Source organism: Tachypleus tridentatus, chromosome 13, assembly GCF_004210375.1.
Source record: "Tachypleus tridentatus isolate NWPU-2018 chromosome 13, ASM421037v1, whole genome shotgun sequence".
Lineage (NCBI taxonomy): Eukaryota > Metazoa > Arthropoda > Merostomata > Xiphosura > Limulidae > Tachypleus > Tachypleus tridentatus.
This window is the reverse complement of record NC_134837.1, coordinates 189205429-189225596: the sequence shown is the minus strand read 5'-3', so window position 1 is coordinate 189225596 and position 20168 is coordinate 189205429. Positions and strand designations below refer to the sequence as shown.

At 32.8% G+C, this 20168-nt stretch overlaps 2 protein-coding genes across 4 annotated transcripts in view; one reads left to right on the top strand and one right to left on the bottom strand.

The window, feature by feature from the left end:
* The window catches only part of LOC143240938 (uncharacterized), a 48286-nt gene extending 41222 nt beyond the window's left edge, over positions 1 to 7064 (top strand). Inside the window, exons 6-8 of one of the 2 annotated variants that reach the window (XM_076484209.1) lie at positions 302 to 417; positions 1699 to 1780; positions 2133 to 7064. In XM_076484209.1, coding sequence (XP_076340324.1) covers positions 302 to 417; positions 1699 to 1746 — 164 coding nt within the window. In that variant the 3' untranslated portion in view covers positions 1747 to 1780; positions 2133 to 7064. The remainder of the gene's footprint in view (positions 1 to 301; positions 418 to 1698; positions 1781 to 2132) is intronic. The other variant, XM_076484208.1, reaches the window with a different exon arrangement.
* A 1326-nt stretch (positions 7065 to 8390) lies between these two features.
* LOC143240937 (dnaJ homolog subfamily C member 10-like) overlaps positions 8391 to 20168 on the bottom strand; it is a 41745-nt gene continuing 29967 nt past the window's right edge. For both annotated transcript variants that reach the window (XM_076484206.1, XM_076484207.1), the window contains exons 14-19: positions 19528 to 19683; positions 19035 to 19174; positions 16449 to 16650; positions 15819 to 15947; positions 11604 to 11687; positions 8391 to 10911 (exon numbers count right to left, since the gene is read on the bottom strand). In XM_076484206.1, coding sequence (XP_076340321.1) covers positions 10879 to 10911; positions 11604 to 11687; positions 15819 to 15947; positions 16449 to 16650; positions 19035 to 19174; positions 19528 to 19683 — 744 coding nt within the window. In that variant the 3' untranslated portion in view covers positions 8391 to 10878. The remainder of the gene's footprint in view (positions 10912 to 11603; positions 11688 to 15818; positions 15948 to 16448; positions 16651 to 19034; positions 19175 to 19527; positions 19684 to 20168) is intronic.

Sequence of the window (20168 nt, the reverse complement as noted above, 5' to 3'; positions counted from 1 at the left end):
TTCCTATGTTCTAGTCCTATTTAAAACTCCAGTGTTAAGTTATACATTTGCTACTGCAAACTTTAGTTCTTTGATCAAACTAGCTATTTGAAAATCTCTTCATGAAATACGTGCAAGTCAACCATGTGAGAATGTAGTAGTGGGTAACTTTTCAGTTTATTTGGACCATCTTCTTGTCTTTGTGTTTTGATAAAATTGAAACATCATCTAGTGAATCCCAAATCTTAATAATTTTACAAGTTTCACTGTACACGTACTAGTGATTTTGATCACTATCAACTCTTTTTTCCAAACTACCAAGATGAAAGAAAACTTCATCCACAGGATCTTCCTATTGTCATCCAGCATGCTTGGCCTGATCCGAAACAATTCGTGTTTCACCTGAGGAAAAACACATTAGGATACCAGAAGCGAAAAGTAAGTTAAACGAATTGACTATGGCCATCTTTGTGATCGTGAGGTCACCCCTTTGTTATATTTACACATTAACGAGCAACAGGAAATGAGAGATGATTATGGAGAAAACAAACGTTATTATTAAACGTAGAATTGGAAAATATTTACATACTGAAGTTATGCACATATATAAAAGTTATTCATACAGTAATATTGTGTAGGTAGCGGTGTATTTTCACGCACAAAACAATCCTGTTTGTGTTGATTGAGAAGTTCAAATAGATTGTATATTGAAGAATATTTGTCCAAGAAACCTGATGTAATGTTAAGTCTCCGTTCGACTTGTGTACACACATATTTGTTTTAGTAGTTTCCTACAGTTTTTAGTAAAATGATTTTTAATTATAAGCATTATTTTTAGAGAAAATCCCAAACCATTTGCCGAACTTTAAATAGTGAAAGTTAATTTTTTATGAACCATTTTCGTGGTATTAATCATCAGAACATTTTTTGAAAGTTCCAGAAAATGCGAGGAAAAGTGAAAAGCAAATAATTTCTGTACTTAATGAGGTTGACATTCATTTCGGTATAGACGATTCTCATCACCCTGTCTATTTCCCTGGTGGCGACTTTTATTACAAACTTGGTTGACAGATTGTTGAAAGAGTAACAGAAAGCGTCTATTGTTTTGCACGTTATTAAAGACACTCGTTTATTACCTGGAATTTTCTCATCAGTAATTAACTTTATAAGCTGCTCTGTAAAATATGATCATTTTTTGTTGTCTAAAATACAAATAGTGTCTTTCTACTCAGTAGATTTAACAATCCAGACTCACGCGTAAAAACCTCTACAGCATTCTTTGTCAGGTCAAAACACATAAAAAAAAAACTTTTGGTTTAGCTGTGTCCGAATGTCTTGTCAGTAAAGTGTGTGGGACTGAAGAGGACACATGGAAATGTCTTTAAATTAGTTTCCTAGTTTTTGTACTAATATCTTGTTTGGGTTTTTTTCACATCAGTGTAAGGTGAGTTAAACAATCACGATTCTTTTAAAGGATAATATTAAAAAATGTTTTGTTTATTAGTATTTATTATATTGAAACACGTTATCGTAAGGTTGTTGTGTGTGTGTGTGTGAGAGAGAACATTTCTGACTTTAGGGATACCTTGGTTCATTTGGAAATACGACTTTTTGTAATGTTTGTTTGTTTACAACCATGTATTATACGATGCTGTTCTAAAGGCACATGCATGGCTAGCAGCTATTTATTGTAAATAAGTTGATTGTGTTTCCTTTCAGGAAGGTTTGGAGTCACAACCATCACTTTGTTTTAGGCTGTATGTTTGATGGTCACAACCAATTGCACATTGCACAAGATTAGGTAAGCAGCACATGCATGGAATTTACTTTCAATATAACAAGTAAACGGCTTGGGTAAGAATGATTTACAAAGTAAATCCAGCTTTACAATTCGTCTCAAATTGGTGTATTCGGTACGTGTGTGTGACGTCCTATACGGATATATGTAACAAACACACTTTTTTATTTTCCACACAAATCTCTTCTTTTGTTTTATGTTTGTTTTCACGATTAATTAATCACAGTGATACTCCATTGTTTTTTTGTTCGATTTAGTAGTACCGTAACATTACACAAAAGTATGAAATAACAGTCACAGCAAAAGATGGTTTATCATATGTACATTAGTTTATTTGTATGTTTGTTTTCCATAGATATTGTGGAGGAAAAGCACAGATGTTTATGGAAAAGCTACTTTCACACTTAATGCTCGAGATGAGGTGAGCCCTCTGGCGATTCACTCTCCAACTCTGAAGCCATCTTTCAACAGCTACAAGAACTATATTCACATTTAAAAATCTGTGCTGAAGCGAAGTGAAAGCTAGTCACCAAAGAGCAAATATCCACTACTACTGCAAAGTATAATACTTGTTTGTTTTGCTATTGTATTTTCACTGCTGTTCGACACCTGACGAAAATATTCCGCTTCAATTCCTAGTTTTATGATGCTATAGCTTTGTACCCAGACGTTCAGAAAGCAATTTCCTCAAAAGTATACCTTTAAAAAAATGAAAATGGCGGGTGGGTCCAGTATTTTTGTAAAATGGGAGTGGGTGGGTGGGAGCTAAAAGCAAACTATGAAAAGGGCTCTTATAAATAATGAAGATAACGCATTTTCTAATACATAACACTAAAATTGGCACAAATAAACTGACCTATTCTAATATACGCAAACCTTGACTTAATACATAACCATGTACAAGTAACATTTCATGTACACAACTTTCACAAACGCTTTTTAGATAAATTTCATAAGCAATAAAATCGATGTATTCATTCAGTGTTAGCTTGAAATTTATTTTTTAACAGTTTGATTAACTATGTTCAAACATACACAACACGCCCTCTTCCGGTACAATCAAGTTACGCGCATAAAAAAATAATAATTACACTTGAGATATTGGACTAGCCTGTTTGTTTGTGGTTAAGTGCAAAGCTGCACAGTGAGCTATTACGCTGTCCCCACCGTGGGCATCGAACCCCAAATTTAGTGTTATAGGCCCTTTATCTTAACTCTGTTTCATCATGAAATATTTTGTGGAATTGTTAATCATTCTAGCATAGGAAATAAAAACATTATGACTGTGATATCTCAGCACAAATATAAACAATAGTGAAATAAATATTGAAATATGTTACAAGCTGTAAAAGATTTAATTTTATTATAATTATTATTCGCATAATCTGTCAATACGTCAGAGGGCATTCGACACATTCTCGCTCTGGTCAGAAAAAATAATTAACAATAAATTTCCAAAGAAGCAAACAGGAAGTTTTAAGCGAATCTCTAGACAATGGTGTACACAATAATATGTGCTAGTTGTTAGACTCCATTTCACAGTAATATACTAACCTAGTCAAACGTAGGAGAGGGCAAATTGCTTGCGTCCGCCCCACCCATGGATCTACAACTGAAAACTTAGTTACACTGAGTAAAAATGTGTTTTGAGAATTATATAAAATTCATTCAAACAATCTCAGAAAGTAAGTACATGAAAAAAATTATTGCGCATGTCAAAAGTGAGCAATTTGAAAGTTGAATCCATACTAATAACTTAAAACAGATTATGAATCATAGAATGAATATGTAGAGTTCCTGAAAGGTAATTGCTCTTATTAGTGGCGACTGTAGTAGTGATGTTTATTAAGTTGAATATGACTATTTCTGCGATAATGGTTATTTTTGTTTATTTTTTTAATTTCGCGCGAACTTACACGAGGGATTATTCGTTGGGATTGACCGTGACTTTATAACGCCCCCACCACTGAAAGGACGAACATGTTGGATGAGACGGGGATTCGAACCCGTGACCCCTTAGATTACGAATGGGGCGCCCTAACCACCTGGAGCCCGTTATCTTTGTTTATGAATACATTGTAAACCACAAGCCAACATAACGTGCTGTACCACCCACCAGTATTAAAACACGGTTTTTAGCAGGGAGACCCCGAAGAGTTACTGTTGAGCCACTGAGGATGGGGGATATCAATTTCTATCTATTAATTTTTTTTTACATTAACTTCATTGACGTAAACTCACAAGAAAACTATTCCGTCATCCAGTTCCTTTTAATTCAAATTTATTTACTTTGAATTTCTATACTGAATGCAAGAAATTAACAGCTCACGCTTTTACTCACGTTTATCTCATGTTAGTATGAGAAAGCTGTATATTATTCACTTAGTACCTCTGGGTTGCTTTATATACAGTACGATTAAGTAGTTGAAATATTAATGTTATTCTAGTGAGGTGTTTTGTATGTGATGGCATTACACACAGAAACACATATGCGAAAGAAAGCCACAATGGGTAGGAACACTAAAGATATGTAAAGTCGCCACTTGTGTAATTTTCTTTTCAAATATTTGAATTACTGTACCCCTCTCTCCCCATGATATTCAACCTCTAAATAAATTATTTCATCCTTAAAGTGAAAGAGAGGCTATTCGTTCTTACTATTTAAAAGCGTTCATGACATTTGATCAGCAATGGGTGAAACGTATCGTTTTTAGTTACGATATAAAGGCCCGGCATGGCCAGGTGGGTTAAGGCGTTCGACTCGTAATCCGAGGGTCGCAGGTTCGGATTCCTGTCGCACCAAACGTGCCCTCTCAGCCGTGAGAACGTTATAATGTGACGGTCAATCCCATTATTCGTTGGTAAAAGAGTAGCCCAAGAGTTGGCGGTGATGACTAGCTGCCTTCCCTCTAGTCTTACACTGCTAAATTAGGGACGACTAGCACAGCTGGCCCTCGAGTAGCTTTGTGCGAAATTCAAAACAAACAATTTACGATATATTTGAATAACTACTAGTTTTACCATTTTAAATCAACCGAATAATAATATTTTATTAAAAATTATACAAATTCAAGAATGGGTTTCGCTAAAGGGCATTTATTATTTCTTACCCGAATATGAATAAGCGAAATTGTTGCAAATCTATAAGAAATACTGAGGAAGCAGAAACCTAAATAAAAAAAACAACAACCTCATGTTATAATCATTTACTTTAAACATTGTGATAATGTTTTCCGTATGAAATTTACTTTGATTCCTATCATGGGCGTCCGCAAGGGGAAGGGACTTGCTGTATGGATTATCAGTTTTGCGATTTTTTTAGTTATAGATTTTATATCTTTTTGCCTCCTCCTTATAATATATGCTGATAGCCGTGCTTTTGAAGTTAGTAAAACATTGAATCAGTAGGAACTTACATATACGTTCTAAGTACTGTAAAGCACCATGGGATGACACGTTTTCCAAAGAGTTGATGTTTGTTGTTAAATACTAATTTATAAATTAACAAGTTGTATTTGTAGATTTGCTGAGTGCATGACTGTAGATATTATAATCTTTTGTACAAAAAGAAAAAGCTAAACTTGTGAAGATAATTCGTGTCTTGTTGTAAAACTACGGTTTTCATGCATACACCTGTATAATGTATAAACATTTTCTGTAAAATTGCTTTATACATTTTTGGATACTAGACTTTAAGGCAGAAATATATGATTTAATCATTTCTCTTCAAAATTTACTTGTTTTTTTTTTTAAGTGTGTTCTATATTTCTGAAGAGTATTTTGTGTGCAATTCTTTCCTTGTGCTTACTGATAATCACATTTTAGGCTCCATATTGTGTCCATCTTAAGCGTGAAGCCCAAAAAGTTATCACGAACAAACTCGAGGCAGGAACTGTCTTTAAGAACTTTAATAAATAACGATGTTATTTAGTGTTGACTTAATGATAAAGAGGCTTTCTCTGAATTTTCATCAGTTATTATCCTTTAACCTTAGCCACTCCATGACCATTATTCGCTGGCATACACACACACGGGCTGATTAGTTTTTCAGCTACAGCATACCTAATAATCCCGTGTTAATTAATGTTTTATATAAGAGTCTCCTTCCTTTAGACGAAACTCTAAGAAAGCTCTTCTGTAACTATACTAGCTTGAAAACGTATGAAGTCTTACTTTGCCTACATATAAACATAACAAATATAAATAGGTTGCGATATTCTGGTCTTTATGGAAAGAACAATGTAATGTCTTTGACAAATCACACATTTGAAGTGTAGGGGTGGTCCATGTTGCGAATTTGTTAGCTAAATAATGAATGTGGTTCGACTTTAACATATTAAATTTTCAGATAATTCAGGAACTTAACATATTTACATATTTTAAGAACCACAGAAATATTATAAACATCTAGGATAATAAACAGGTGCGGTTTATATTCCAACGAACAACACTTCTTGTTATAAAAACTTAAGACAAATTATATAAATGTAAGTAATTCCAATAAGTAGAATATTTCATTGAAAACAAAATTAATAAATAAATATTTATGATTACCGTATGTTACATTCCAATGTTTACGAACTACGTTTAGTAGTTTTTACCCGTTATATTTAAGCAATCTTTAGTGTCTTAGAGGCATATTGTAATAAAGCTGGCAAGTTTTACTAAACATTTCAATATCAGATGTAATCAGTTTCAATAGACACTCCTGTTCGTGAACTTTCAGTAAATAATAAAAAGAATACACTAGGGATAAATAGTGATATTTTCCTCTAATCGACCCGTGTGTGTTAGCGATTTCACAACCATCGGTCAAACACAAGAGAAACTGAGAAAACATGTTAACTTGAATAAAGATCCATTTTAAATACAAGTCTTTACTTCTTGCTCCCTTACTGTAATGTAATATTGCACAGCAATACTTGTAAAATGATTAGAAAAATAAGATAGTATTGACCAACTTTTGCTGTTCAGTGATGTAAACTATTACTAATTTTAGGCTTAACTCTGGAACAACAACAACGTTTAGATACTGTATGGGAAATGGTCTTCGTTTTAGTTATGGCTACGTTAAAATCCATTCTCTTAACGTTTCTATTAAAAAATCTTAAGTATATAAGGCACAAAACGATACGCCAAGCTTAGTCTTTTCAGCAGATGTCTTTCTCATGTTTTATCTTGGAACATTAAACCTGTTACTTAGAATGTATTAATGATCTCGTAATAATATAATAACGCCAACTTTATATGAAGCTGTAAATAAAGCTACTTTAGTACTACAGAATAATTTTTTGTGTGGTATTTTTTCATTTGAATATATACACACACACACATTTCAAACAGCGTCAGACATAACTGGCAAAACTGAGGTTCAAACTGCAGTATGTATCCCACCGACAGACATTCCCCAGACTCTCCAATGTATGAGAGTATTGGCTTAAAAGAAAACCGAATGCACTGAAGTCCAAAGGTGTGCAAACAGGTAACTTCAGAAACACGCCAAAACAAGATGATAGCATGAACAAACTTCAATTCCATGATCCATAGAAACACTAGTACAGAAATAAGCATGTCACAATGCTTTATTCTGATATAACTACAATCTCTTGGTGTCCTGACCATACAGCACAGGAATGCTTATCTTGCATAATTTATGTTACCACAGTAGTAGAAGTTTCAATTACATGGGTAAAATGGAAACCATAAACTTGCTCAAGAACCTTTTCATCCTCAAAATCATGTTGCAAAATCCTTACTGCCTCTTGGTCAGTAGCAAACGCTAATTCCTTAATACAAATATTCGAATATACTTGTCTCATTTCATGGTGTAACAAGTCTCCACCTATCACACATATTCTTTGCAGTTTGTTTTCAACTCATCGATGTGGCCAGAAAGATGACCACTTACATGTTTCTTTGCATGGGAGTAGGATTTTTTGAAAGATTTGGTTCAGAGTTGACTGAGATGTGTGAAATTTGTCACAATGAACCACATTCTGTACAGACAGATAGATTCATGTAGAACCAGTCTGAAGAAGTTCACAATGGCAATATCAGTCATGTTGGTGTTAGAATTTTGTTTCAACAGGTTTACATATTCATATGCATGATGTTCATCTTTGCCAATGTTATTCACTATAAAATAGTTCATTGAAACTTGGGTCTCACTCCTCAGAGAGTGTTGTTAATGAAACACTCCCAAGTTTCTACATGGTAGCAGTGCACTGTCAAACAGTTGAGAAACAAATGTGAAGATGTTTAAATTTTTATCTTGGGAGCTAAGACCCTCATCTGTGGCATTATGTCATGACTGTTCTTATAAAATACTAGTGACTTACAGATGACAAATTGATAAAACTGGAAAGGCTTAAAGAACACTGTGATAAAATACAATAAACTTATTGTGCAATTTATACATTCATATCCTGTCTTTCTAGCCAGTGAAGCATGACTATTTTGTGTGTGACATTAACTTATTTTTAAAGGTTGATTATACATCTTGGCAAACATAATACAGAACTGTTTAAATTATAAACATTATGTCCATAATTGAAAACCAAACTGGCTGCAACATGCCTGAAGTGAATCCCACATTAACAAATTATAAACACCATTACACAAGAATAGATATTTTATTGACACTATAAAATTACATGAAAGTTTCCAAACCATGATTTGTTTAATGTGTGTACATTAGACACTTCATCTGATTAATGTTCTTGTAAGGTTGTGCAATTAGTATGAGACATAGAACATTCTTCGAAGTATCTTTGATTTGGCAATGTTCTATTTCAGATACAAGATTATTGAAAACATCCTACAACTAATATATTTCTTCCCTCTTTTAACCCCTGCTTGATAAAAACTGTGAGAAGTACTGCAATAAAATCGTATCACAGGTACAAAGTTGAGTCACGAACACCTGCACATCCTATTCTGTTTCTTACTAGTAAACATTACAATATCCTTCTGTTAAGAGGACATGGTAGTTAGTTTTTAAGCAGCTCTACTCAATGCTTTATGTAAATGATAAATGCTAAGAAACATACCATTCTTGGTTTGCCTGAACTTATTCCAACATTAGCAACTGTAGGCTTGAAATAAAGAAAAATTTTCAAAGCAACAGATTTCAACAATGTGCAAATCATCTATGACATTAACTTATAATTATCTCACAATATTGCAACAAAAATATGCTTAAAATACAATGGTATTTATGTTTGCTAAAAATATGCAGTGTAAGATGTTGGGGATTAACCAAAAGTTAATATCTTTCCTATAACATTTCATAGCACTTACACCACCATACACTACAAAGGACATATGCTAACAATGTGCCATTGATGGGGTAAAAACATGTTAATGGTTAAGAAAACTGATTCCATACAAAGAGTATATTTGTATAATGTTTTCCTGTTACATCTTCAGAGCTCACACCAAACAATTTTGTTCAACTCTCTTACTTTACTACAGGATGAATACTTACAGAACACTATATATTAAGTTATTAGAAGGTAACCAAAATCATACAAGATTTTTAGCTATTCAATACTTCTCTGAAACTTATTAACATATTTTTAAACTTCTTAGGCTTAATGCAGAATGACAAGGCATCATAAATTAATAAATATTTTTAAACATATGATACCAGAATTTTATGTTGACACCAAATCACTGAATTACATAAATATTAAATATGTAAAGATACTTGTAATTGTTGAACGATGTTTTTATTTTGAGTTTTGCAATTATACAAGTTTTATTTAAGCAGAGCAATGTGTTTTTTTATGAAGTAATGCAGTCACAAACCATCTTCTTTGTTCAATATTGAGTAGAAAATTGAAGTAAAACATTTCTTATAATGTTAAAATCAAAAGATTTGTAAACAGTTAAGAATTTATCTTTAATAAAAAGCTAAAAAAGTAGGCCTTAAAAGTAGATAGTGGATCTTAATATATGTTGTCTTTACTGTCTTCAGTCTAAAAATAAGTAGAAATAAACATTGAGTAAAATGTTCAATTCACTCACTACTAAACTATTAATAATAAACACGTTGAAATAAAATATTTGGAACAAACGAATCGCATTTGTTTTAAATTACAGTACTTGTACTAATGTTTATATATGTAACTCAGTTACTTTCACTGTATAAAACAAATGAAAGAGAGAATTACAAAAATGTAGATATATATTTACAATAATTGATAACGAACATTATGAACCCTGTGGTATGTATTTAAAACTTATGTAAGCCTGGACATAACATAAATCCATGACTTACATTAATTACCTATACTATATATTTCATAATTAAAACACTTTTGAAATGTAATAGTATTACAAACACAGAATAAAAATTTGTTTGAACAAATGTTTGTATTTTCTTACAGCAATGTCTTCTGCTGGTATAGTGGTAAGTCTACGGATTTACAATGCTAAAATCAGGGGTTGGTTCCCTTCGATGGACTCAGCAGATAGCCTAATGTGGCTTTGCTATAAGAAAAAACACACCTTACAGCAAAGGTCCACTATTGCTGTGTCCACTAAAGGGAATTGAACCCCTGATTTTAGCACTGTAAATCCCAAGACTTACTGCCACCCAATCAAAAGACTTGTTTGAATAAATGTTTATGTTTAAAAGAGTACAACCTGTTTTGTGTATAGATGTGCTTTAACTGCTGACTCATGAGTAGTTAATATACTTAGGTTTTCACTGTACTAGAATTTCTAGTAATCAATAAACTGTTGTTAATACCATACAAAGCAAGGTGACAGTTATTTGTAACAAAAATAAAAAAAACATCAAAATTTGTGCTCATGCACAAATATATATAAAAGATTTTGTTTTGAAGTCTGGACTAAATTGAAAACAGATAAGTTTGCTTTTGATAGTGAGAAATGTAGTACAAGTACTACAGTTTAAGATTTATAATTTTTGTTCATGTAATTCACAAATTAACACATTTTAACAATTACAGGAAACAAGTACTTTCAATTTTTTGTTCATAGCAAAACTGAAAAAAGTTAAGAGTAAAATATTAATTATATATAAATGCTGACTACAATGAACAGTAACTATGTGTTGAAAACATGAACTTAGGTCAAAGTTCATCTCTGGCATGTTCATTCTTATTCTGAAAAGTCATAAATAAAAAGAATTACATTAAAAACAACAAAAAATACATAAAGATACACTATATAAAATATTTACAAATATAATAAATTTTAAAATTCTTTTAATTTTCAAATATTTTGTTTTATCTAATTATACTCTAAGAGATGGTCATTTATATCTTATGTTGTAAATAAACTGGGATTTATTTCATATTATATACAACCTACACTGAGAACTTTTAATTAGTTTATGTAATGATTCTTGTTGAATATGAATAGAACTCCAAAAACTATAATTCTCCAAAGTCCTTGTGTTAAAGGGCTAACACAGAACAAAATCAACTGTTGAACATCGTTTTTGCATTTTAGACACCAATTTGTTTGTAAATAACATACATTATTTTAAGATACTAGAGGGAATACCCATTTTCTGAATAGAAGTTATGTAAATTCATGATCAATGAAAGGTTACTTTAGGACATGAAAAGTTCTTTTCCTTGTATGTAATTGTAAAAACTGCAAAAATGTTCATAAAAACTGCAAAACATAAGATGTGAAAACTGAAAATATGTCTGTATTTCCCCATGGCCCCAGAGCCCTCCCACACAAAAGTTGGTGAAGGTCCCATCCACAGGTGAGGCTGTGGTAAAATATCAAAACAAAAATATAACTCTAATTTTTTTTATAGAAATTATAAACATCATTTTCCTACCTGAAATACTTTGGGAAGTGCTCCGTTAAGGTAGTCTATTATTTTATTGGCATCTAGACTATGAATCTCTTCTCCCCACGGACTCTTTAAAGACAAGTAGTTGTGCAGATTCACTAAAGCTATCTATATAGTCTATAGAAACATGAATAGTTTGATATCTAACATGAACTACGCTACTTTAATATGAATACTGGATTCTCAAAATTTTATATCTGATGCATTTCTTTCAAAACAAGTATCTCAACTAATTATACCAGCAAATGCAGTAACAATAAATGAGGTGTCACCTTGAACATTTAATTTTTTAACAAGTTAGCTATCCACTATCTAATCAAACTACAATGTGTCTTTTTTTTTCTCTTATCAAAAACAAAATCTGACAATAGTCTAACAAACCTGCATTTATTAGTCAGGTGTTAAGTTTTTCATAGTGTTAAACCACAAAGACTAGACTACACAAGATATTTTGCCACAAACACTAGACTACACAAGATATCTCACCACAAACACAAGATTATACGAGCATTTCAAGAAATTCTATTTCTCACTGATACTACTTAATATTCTTAACTTAGCTAGTTTTAAAAAAATATTTAGTACACAAGGTAAACATAACAGGAAGTACAAATGTTGAGTACATTATGCTAAAACAATTTTGAATTTGCAGATCAGCAAGTTCTATAACAATCTCAGTCAATAAAATGTTGCAGTGGAACAGAATAAATTAGAACTACATTTCAAAATTCTTTATTTAACATTTCATACATAGCATTGCCAGTGAAATCTATCACTTTTGAAAAGAGTATGTAACAGCCCTTCCCAATGCAAAAATATTTTTCATAAAGATGTGTTCTGATTTGGAATAGAACTTCTAAGATGAAAGTATCCCTATTTTCATCTTAGAAGTTCTTAATGGCTGTTGACATTTGACATTTTATGGAGCAAAGCAACTAGGCAATCAGCACCAAACAACCAGTAAAAAAACAAAACAATGAAACTATTAAAAAGTATAAAGGGGAGTTTAAGTTAAAACAAAAACAGTGGCCAAACATCAGATATGGGTAAACCAATACTACAAACATGTCCAAAATGATGCCCTTCCTCACAGTCGTAATGATAGCATGACAGTAAAATGTGGACTGTTGTGACTTGAGTGTCACACAGATCACACACTGGTGCATCAGTTCCAGATAAAAGAAAGTGACAAGTTAAAATAACTGACCAATGAGTAGCCTAGTTAGGACAACTTTCACCTTCTGATCCTCACAAAAACAAGATAGCCTAAGTCCAATAGAAGGTTTTTTTATTTGGAAAAGACTTATGCTGTTCACTCCAAGTCGACAGCCAATTGGTGCAGAGCCAAGCTGAGCCTTGAATACAGGGCCATAATTGATGTACAGAACAAGCACAACAGTGACAGCACCTGAGCAGAAAGACTTAGCTGAAGTGTCAGTGAGTTTGTTCTTGCAAATACCAATGTGGCCTGCTATACAGAAAACCTGGATAGAAGTAGTTGATAAAGAAAAATAGGCCAGGACCAGCAGAGAGCTAAGTGAGTTGGTATAAATAGTACAGTTCATGTACTGCATAGCTTCTATGTGATCCAGGACAAGAATAAATGGCATACAATTTGACAGTGAACACAGAAACTGTAACAAGGGTTCTGTGCAGGACCACCAAATCACAACAAATCATGGCAGAGCTCACAGAGTCAAGTAATTTCAAAACATCCATATGAATGGGAATGGAAGGAGACGGTACTTCCAATTGGGAGTATCTGCCATCCTCAGATGACTCACAGAGAGGTCATACTTGACAATGGTAATAAGCCATGGTGAAATGGGCTGACCTGTGAAGACACAAACATCATCCAAGGACAGACCCAATTCAGCAAACTGTACCTGAATATGAGGGCCAAAAGAAACAATGGCAGACCATCTATTTTTAAAAAGCTTGGCCCACTGAGGAAGGAAAACACAACCTCAGGTGGGATGCTGTAGTAAGGATTGAAGTTTTGAATAATACAATAAAGACAACTGTAAACAGCAGAGGTTCATGAGACTTAGTGTACAAACTCTGGACTGGAGAAGTGCCCAATGCCCCCTTGCAGAGCTGAAGCCCCACATGTTGAATGGGGTCCAACATCTTCAAGGCCAAAGTTCTACGAAAGCCACAGACCAGAAATCCACACTTCAGTTTTGATCAATGCTGTTGTTTTGAATTAAGTACAAGGCTACACAGTGGGTTATCTGTGTTCTGCATACCCAATGAGTATTAAAATCAAGCATGTACATGGGCCTGCTGAAAAGATATATGGTTTTAAAGTGTGAGATTCCTACAAAAATGACAGAGATGGGAGTAGATGAGGACTGATCAACTCTTAACGATGGAGGGCAAGAGTTTTTCCAGATGTTTTGTAAATGACTCTGCTGGAAGCATGGAGAGACATGTCTGCTCTTCCACTGTAGCAGGAGAACAGAGCGCATCAGAATACGTCCAAGATGGAGTGGGGGACTTACTTCTAAGCCTCTGAGTAGAAGATATTGTTCACAGTCCACCCACTTAGGGCAAGAATTAGAGTAAATATCAAAATTAGAACATCAGTATGCATCATAATTCTGTCTTTGTAAGTAAAGATTTGGCACACCATAGAAACACCTTGGCAGGAAAAACCAGCAAGGATCTCAGACTCAGGAATGTTTTAAGACCCTTTCAACAATAACACCTCTTCAGAAATTCAGGGTAGCATGGGAAGTAACCTCAATTGGTATACTCCCAATGTGCTTCAAACTCGGGAGGAGTTTGGTGTATTGTAGTGAATATGTTTCCACCAAGATGTCTCCTGAGCACAGCTTCCTTAATGACTTAGGAGAGCCAGCAAGCCCCACTAATCCATTTTGAATCAAAAAGGGGGATGTATGCCATAAAGATTTCTCAGACAATGAATGCAGAATGAAAAATTGAGGTGTTAAGGTTAACTTTGATGGTGACTGTATAACATACATCCATACATGGTCGTTTTCCAACAATGTTTTTTTCATTTATTTTTATTTTTTGGTCATGAATGGGGTTATCTGTAATAAAATAAGAACATTTCAGAACCCACTTTCTTCATCCATCACAGAACCCTACAAGGGGATGCACTACAATGCCAAACAAGAACGCTGTGGCAATGCCAGGGTTTCATGAGAACTATACCCAAAAACCAGCATCAGACATGATGTCCACAACACCTGCTGAAAATGTCCAAGACTAGTACTTTGTTGACCCTAGCCAAGTGGTAAAGCTGACTGAATCTGGTGGGGCCACCTCAAGGCCACCCGTTTACAGAAATTCAAAGCCAAAGTGGTGTGATAGGATTGGATCCCTAAACCACCAGGATACCTTCCTCCTCTTTACAGGTTGCTACACACGACAAACATGTGGACGGATGTTTGGATCTCAGAGGAGGTTAACTGATATTACAGAACCTTCTCTGGGAGTTCTCCTTACCATGTACAGGAATTCACCTTGAGGATTTTTAATGGCTTTAAAAAACAAAGGAATATGGATTAACTTGGGGTACTATGACCATCTATAAAGAGACCTGAAATTAGATATATCCAACACATGACAAACAAATTACAGCATCTTATAACAGGCAAAAATTCACAAAAAGCATTAGCAAAAACTGTTTTTACTATCCAGACACCTTTATGCAATATAATTAAGAAGGTTTTCAAGCTGAAAATAGGATTAACATGATATGAGTTCATTATAAAGATGGTTCCAGCCATAACTTCTATTCAATTTGATATTCATATGAAATGTGTATTTATGTTATTCCAAGTTGAGATATCTTTCTGTGACATTATACTGTTGAAACTGGTGCTGAGAAACTGTGTTACTCTAACCCTAGATGGATTTTTGAAAGCTTAGAAAGAGGAATAGTGTGCTTAAAAAAGATGTTAAAGGGCTATTGTCACAACACATAGTCTTCAGATGGATCATGACTGAACATGGCAATGTGAACTGTGAAACTTCAAACTTGTTTTAATCTAATGTACTCACAAAACCTAGTATTTTTCTAGAATGTGCCTCAGATAAGATGGGATATTTTAATGACTAAACTAGGACAAAAAGTTTACATTTCTATGTTTAAGATAAAGACACATTAAACATAAAATTGACATAATTTGTAAAAGTATTCTAAAAATAAAGTTATGGGTAACTAACCTGGGTTTTACCACCTTGACTACCTCTAAAAAATAAAACTGTAGGGTAAGCTTGAACACCAGCTTCATGACATGTGCTAGGATAGTGATCACAATTTACTTTCCCCGTTTTCACTTTTCCCTTCAGTCTCTACATAAATAAAAATGATCACTCTGCAATTTGATTTAAGTAACCTGTAAAATATTCTACAATTTGAAATGTCTAGAAACCCATTAAAAATAATTTTACATAATACATTACATTCAATTAACAAAATCCTAGTTTAATATGTTTCTATTGTTGATAAAAGCATCAATTAACATATGGACATAGTTATAGTGTTTCTTTGGGCTAGAATGTTATAACTTTTAAGCCCTGTACATACAAAAATATTTTAGGGTTTAGCTCCTTAGGACTAAGTTATAATACATAAATATCAGTTAACAGTAATGAACAAGATGTAGAGAAGCAGTAACATTTACACAAGTTGGCCACTCATATAATGAAGTATTAAAGCTACAATTTTTTGTATTAACACCTCATTAGTTAAGAAAAATTATATTTATTATTCAAGACAAATTACTGACATGGTATGTTGCTTAAAATTTTAACAACAGATTAGTGAACTTTGAAAAATATCTTTGCACTTGCCTTTGCAATATCTTCAAATTCAGGTGCAAACACTTGACAATGTCCACACCATGGAGCATAAAAATCAATCAGCCAAGGTTCTTTATCAGGAATAACCTTCTTTAGGAAGTCATTAGCAGTTAGCTCAGTAACAAAACTTGGAAGGTAAGTTTGAATCCAAGCTCTTAAAGACATTGCATCACGATTCCATCCATTGTAAGTACTGATAAACCAAATATATCAGATTGAAATGTTTAATATAGCTACTTAATATACTGCAACTATGTATTATAAAAAAATAATTATTTTTATAAGATTCAAAATAAAAGTTGAACCTGCCTAACAGGGTAATGAACAACTATTATAGTTTTTATTACCATGTCAAGCAGTATCAAAACTTCATGATGAGTGTGTGTTTTCTTAGAGCAAAGCCACATCAAGCCATCTGCTGAGCCCACCAAGGGGAATGGAACCCCTGATTTTAGCATTGTAAATCTGTAGACATACTGCTGTACTAGCTGGGGGCAAACTCACTTGAAGTAAAAATGTATTTCAAAATGGCTGGTATGGGTATTTATTTCAATTAAAGTTTTAGTACCCATACCAGCTGTCTTGAGTATCAAAACTTTTACTTTCTTATAAGTAGATTCCTTCTTATCAAGTTATAATAAAATTATTTCTATAACTTGAACCTTAATGTTCAACCTTAACCTGTGTTAGTCACAGTATTCATACAGAATGTACAGAAGAAAACTACAAAAGTTTCATCCACGATCCACACTTAAAGTTTAAGAACTTTTGAATCATATCATTTGCAAATTTGTTCAAACATGTTCACTAACAGAAATCATAACAGTTTTGGGTTTAGTGAGGCTTGTGATTCACAATGGCTGACAACAAAAACATTTTTTTTACTAAAATTGAAATTTAACATCAAGTACAATAACTTAAAAACAGTCACTTATCCAAGGTTTTCTCTACTGACAATTTTACGTCTTATTTTACATAACTTTCTAAGATTACAAGGAGCTTAATGAACCCGTTTTACTGTTTCTCAAAACTTGACAGACTAAACTTAAATTCAATAGGAATTTATGAAAACTTTTAGACATTATCTGTAAATTCTGGGCTGAATATCCCAGCACAAAAATTACTGTTAAACATTTAGAACTCTGCCCTCAAAAAAAAGTTACGGCAGTCATGCATTTCATGATACAATTGTTTAAAATTTTACTATGATATTTTACAAATTCAATGTTAATTAGCTGATACATATACCAAACTACAGATGTGACATTCCTCTCATGATTGTTCGTATTAATAAATACAATTAACTGAAAATATAACTAATTCTGACACACCACATTTTTTCATGTTTACTCAACAAAAAATACGCCCTCAATCAGTTACATGAGTCAATTTGACACTGATTTGCTGAAAACACAAAGTTTTTATGTCACAAATAAATCAGTTTTCTGATTATTTTGGTTATTATTTGAATGTTCCATAAAGCTAATTAAAAAAAAAAGGTCTTGCATCTTTATCCAACAAACCCTTTTGTTTATGTTCTAACATAACTTCATTGTTCTAAAGCGCAACATAAATTATTTCTTCCTCAATCATGTTTGTCTGTTTGATTTTGAATTTCACACAAAGCTACATGAAGGCTATCTGCACTAGCCATCCCTAATTTAACAATGTAAGACTAGAAGGAAGGCAGCTAGTCATCACCACCCACTGCCAAGTCTTGGGATTATCTTTTACCAACAAATAGTGGAATTAACAGTAACATAATAATGCTCCCACAACTGAAATGGCAAGAATGTTTGTGATGGGAATTCAAACCTGCAACCCTCAGATTACAAGTTAGGCACCCTAACCACCTGACCAGACTGGGTATTGATTATTTTGGACTTTCAATCAGAGAAAGACAGTCCATAACTTTTGAAAGATCCTTAAAGTCTATGAAACCTATGAAGTCTATGGAAAAAAACAAACAACTAAACAAAAGTTAGAATATTTCAGAATTAAGTTATATAGTTTGTACAAATATAATCTTCTAGTTTTTAAAAGCAATAGTTGTATGAATTTACAGTTTTGAAATTTTGAAAATATTTCTTTCCAATATGTTTATAAGAAAATTAAAATGTTTGTTTTTGCTGAATTTTCCATTTTTAATGTTTAGAAACACAACTGGAAGTTTATTTTTTGTACTTGTTTTCTTTCAATTGTGTATTTTTGCTTCAAGGAGGTTACACCCATCCCATGATGGTGAAACATTTTATCCTGAGCTACATCTAGGTGCATAAAACAACAATTAAATGCACTATAGTAAATTGTAACAATTCCTAATTAAAAATCATATTTCACAAGTAAGGATTTATTAGACTTAAAATAACAGAACCATATTTTCTAGTTTTGTTTTGATTTGAAAAAATAAACACACAAAATTCATAATGGACAACATTCAATAAATGGCACATTTGGATATGAAAAAAACTGAGCATATACAAATAGGCCAATTACAAGTTGATGTGTTTGAATATGACAAAAACCTAATAGTCAAACATGCACAATATACAGTAATAAGTTTGGCTGTGTACTTACTTAAATGATTTGGCACCTCTAATACCACGAGGGAATAGACGTATATTAGGGTAGGAACGAACATCTTGTTTTCTGCAGAAATCTGGAAATGTTTGGCAGTTGACATCTCCAATTTGAATAGCAGTATCATTCAAAAACATCTGAAAATTTAAAATTTACTCAATGAAAACATAAAATAATTCTTTTTCTATATTATACTAAATAAATTGTTATCCCTCTGGTGCTAAGACCTATAAAGTGAATAACGTTTTGATTATTAAATACTTGTTTTGGTAAGATTTACCATCACTTCTTAGATTACAAAAAAATATTTCTTATAGCTCCTTTAAATACCCTACAAAACTTCACTTTGTTTATTCAAAATACCTATATAACTTACTTCTTTTTTGCACATTAGACCCACTTTTCAAACATCAAATAAAAGCCATTAAAAACAACAATGGTTTGTGGGAGCTTATATAGTTAAATATTAATATTCTGTTACAAGACAAACCTTTGCCAGTTTACGCCATTCAGAAGATAGCTGCTGACAAGGTTTACACCAAGGTACATAAAAATCCACTACCCACATGTCTTCAGCTTTTTTCTCCTCAACCAGACTGGAAAACAATTCTGGTGTTAGAGTAATCACAGCTGGAGAGAGTGTATCCTGAAAGAAAATAGTTTGTGAATATTCCATTTCAAGAAAAATTCAATGTTAAAATATTTTGATGAATAACAGGATGACAGCAGCAGCAACAAATACTTGACACAATGTACGAACAGTAACAAATATTTAATTCTTGGACTTTTCAGAATATACACATTCCACATTTTATTTAAGCTCTGACACACAAGATCTTTTCTCAGAAATCTGAGCTTCCCCTCAGAAAAAAACAAAACAAAAACATTCACTGTTGTTAAATACCCAGTAACATTTCTTGTTCCTCTTATAGGTGAGCAAAGTTTCATACTGAAATAATAAATTTTAAGAATTTAAACATTTTATCCATAAGTTCAAGTACAAATGATATTGAAATCACCATTCAAAATATAAAATATGTTCAGATCTAAAGCCCTATTACCTACCCCATGCATTCCAGGATTGTATATAAATACACATGGTGGATGTAATGCCACTTATGTTGGCAAAAC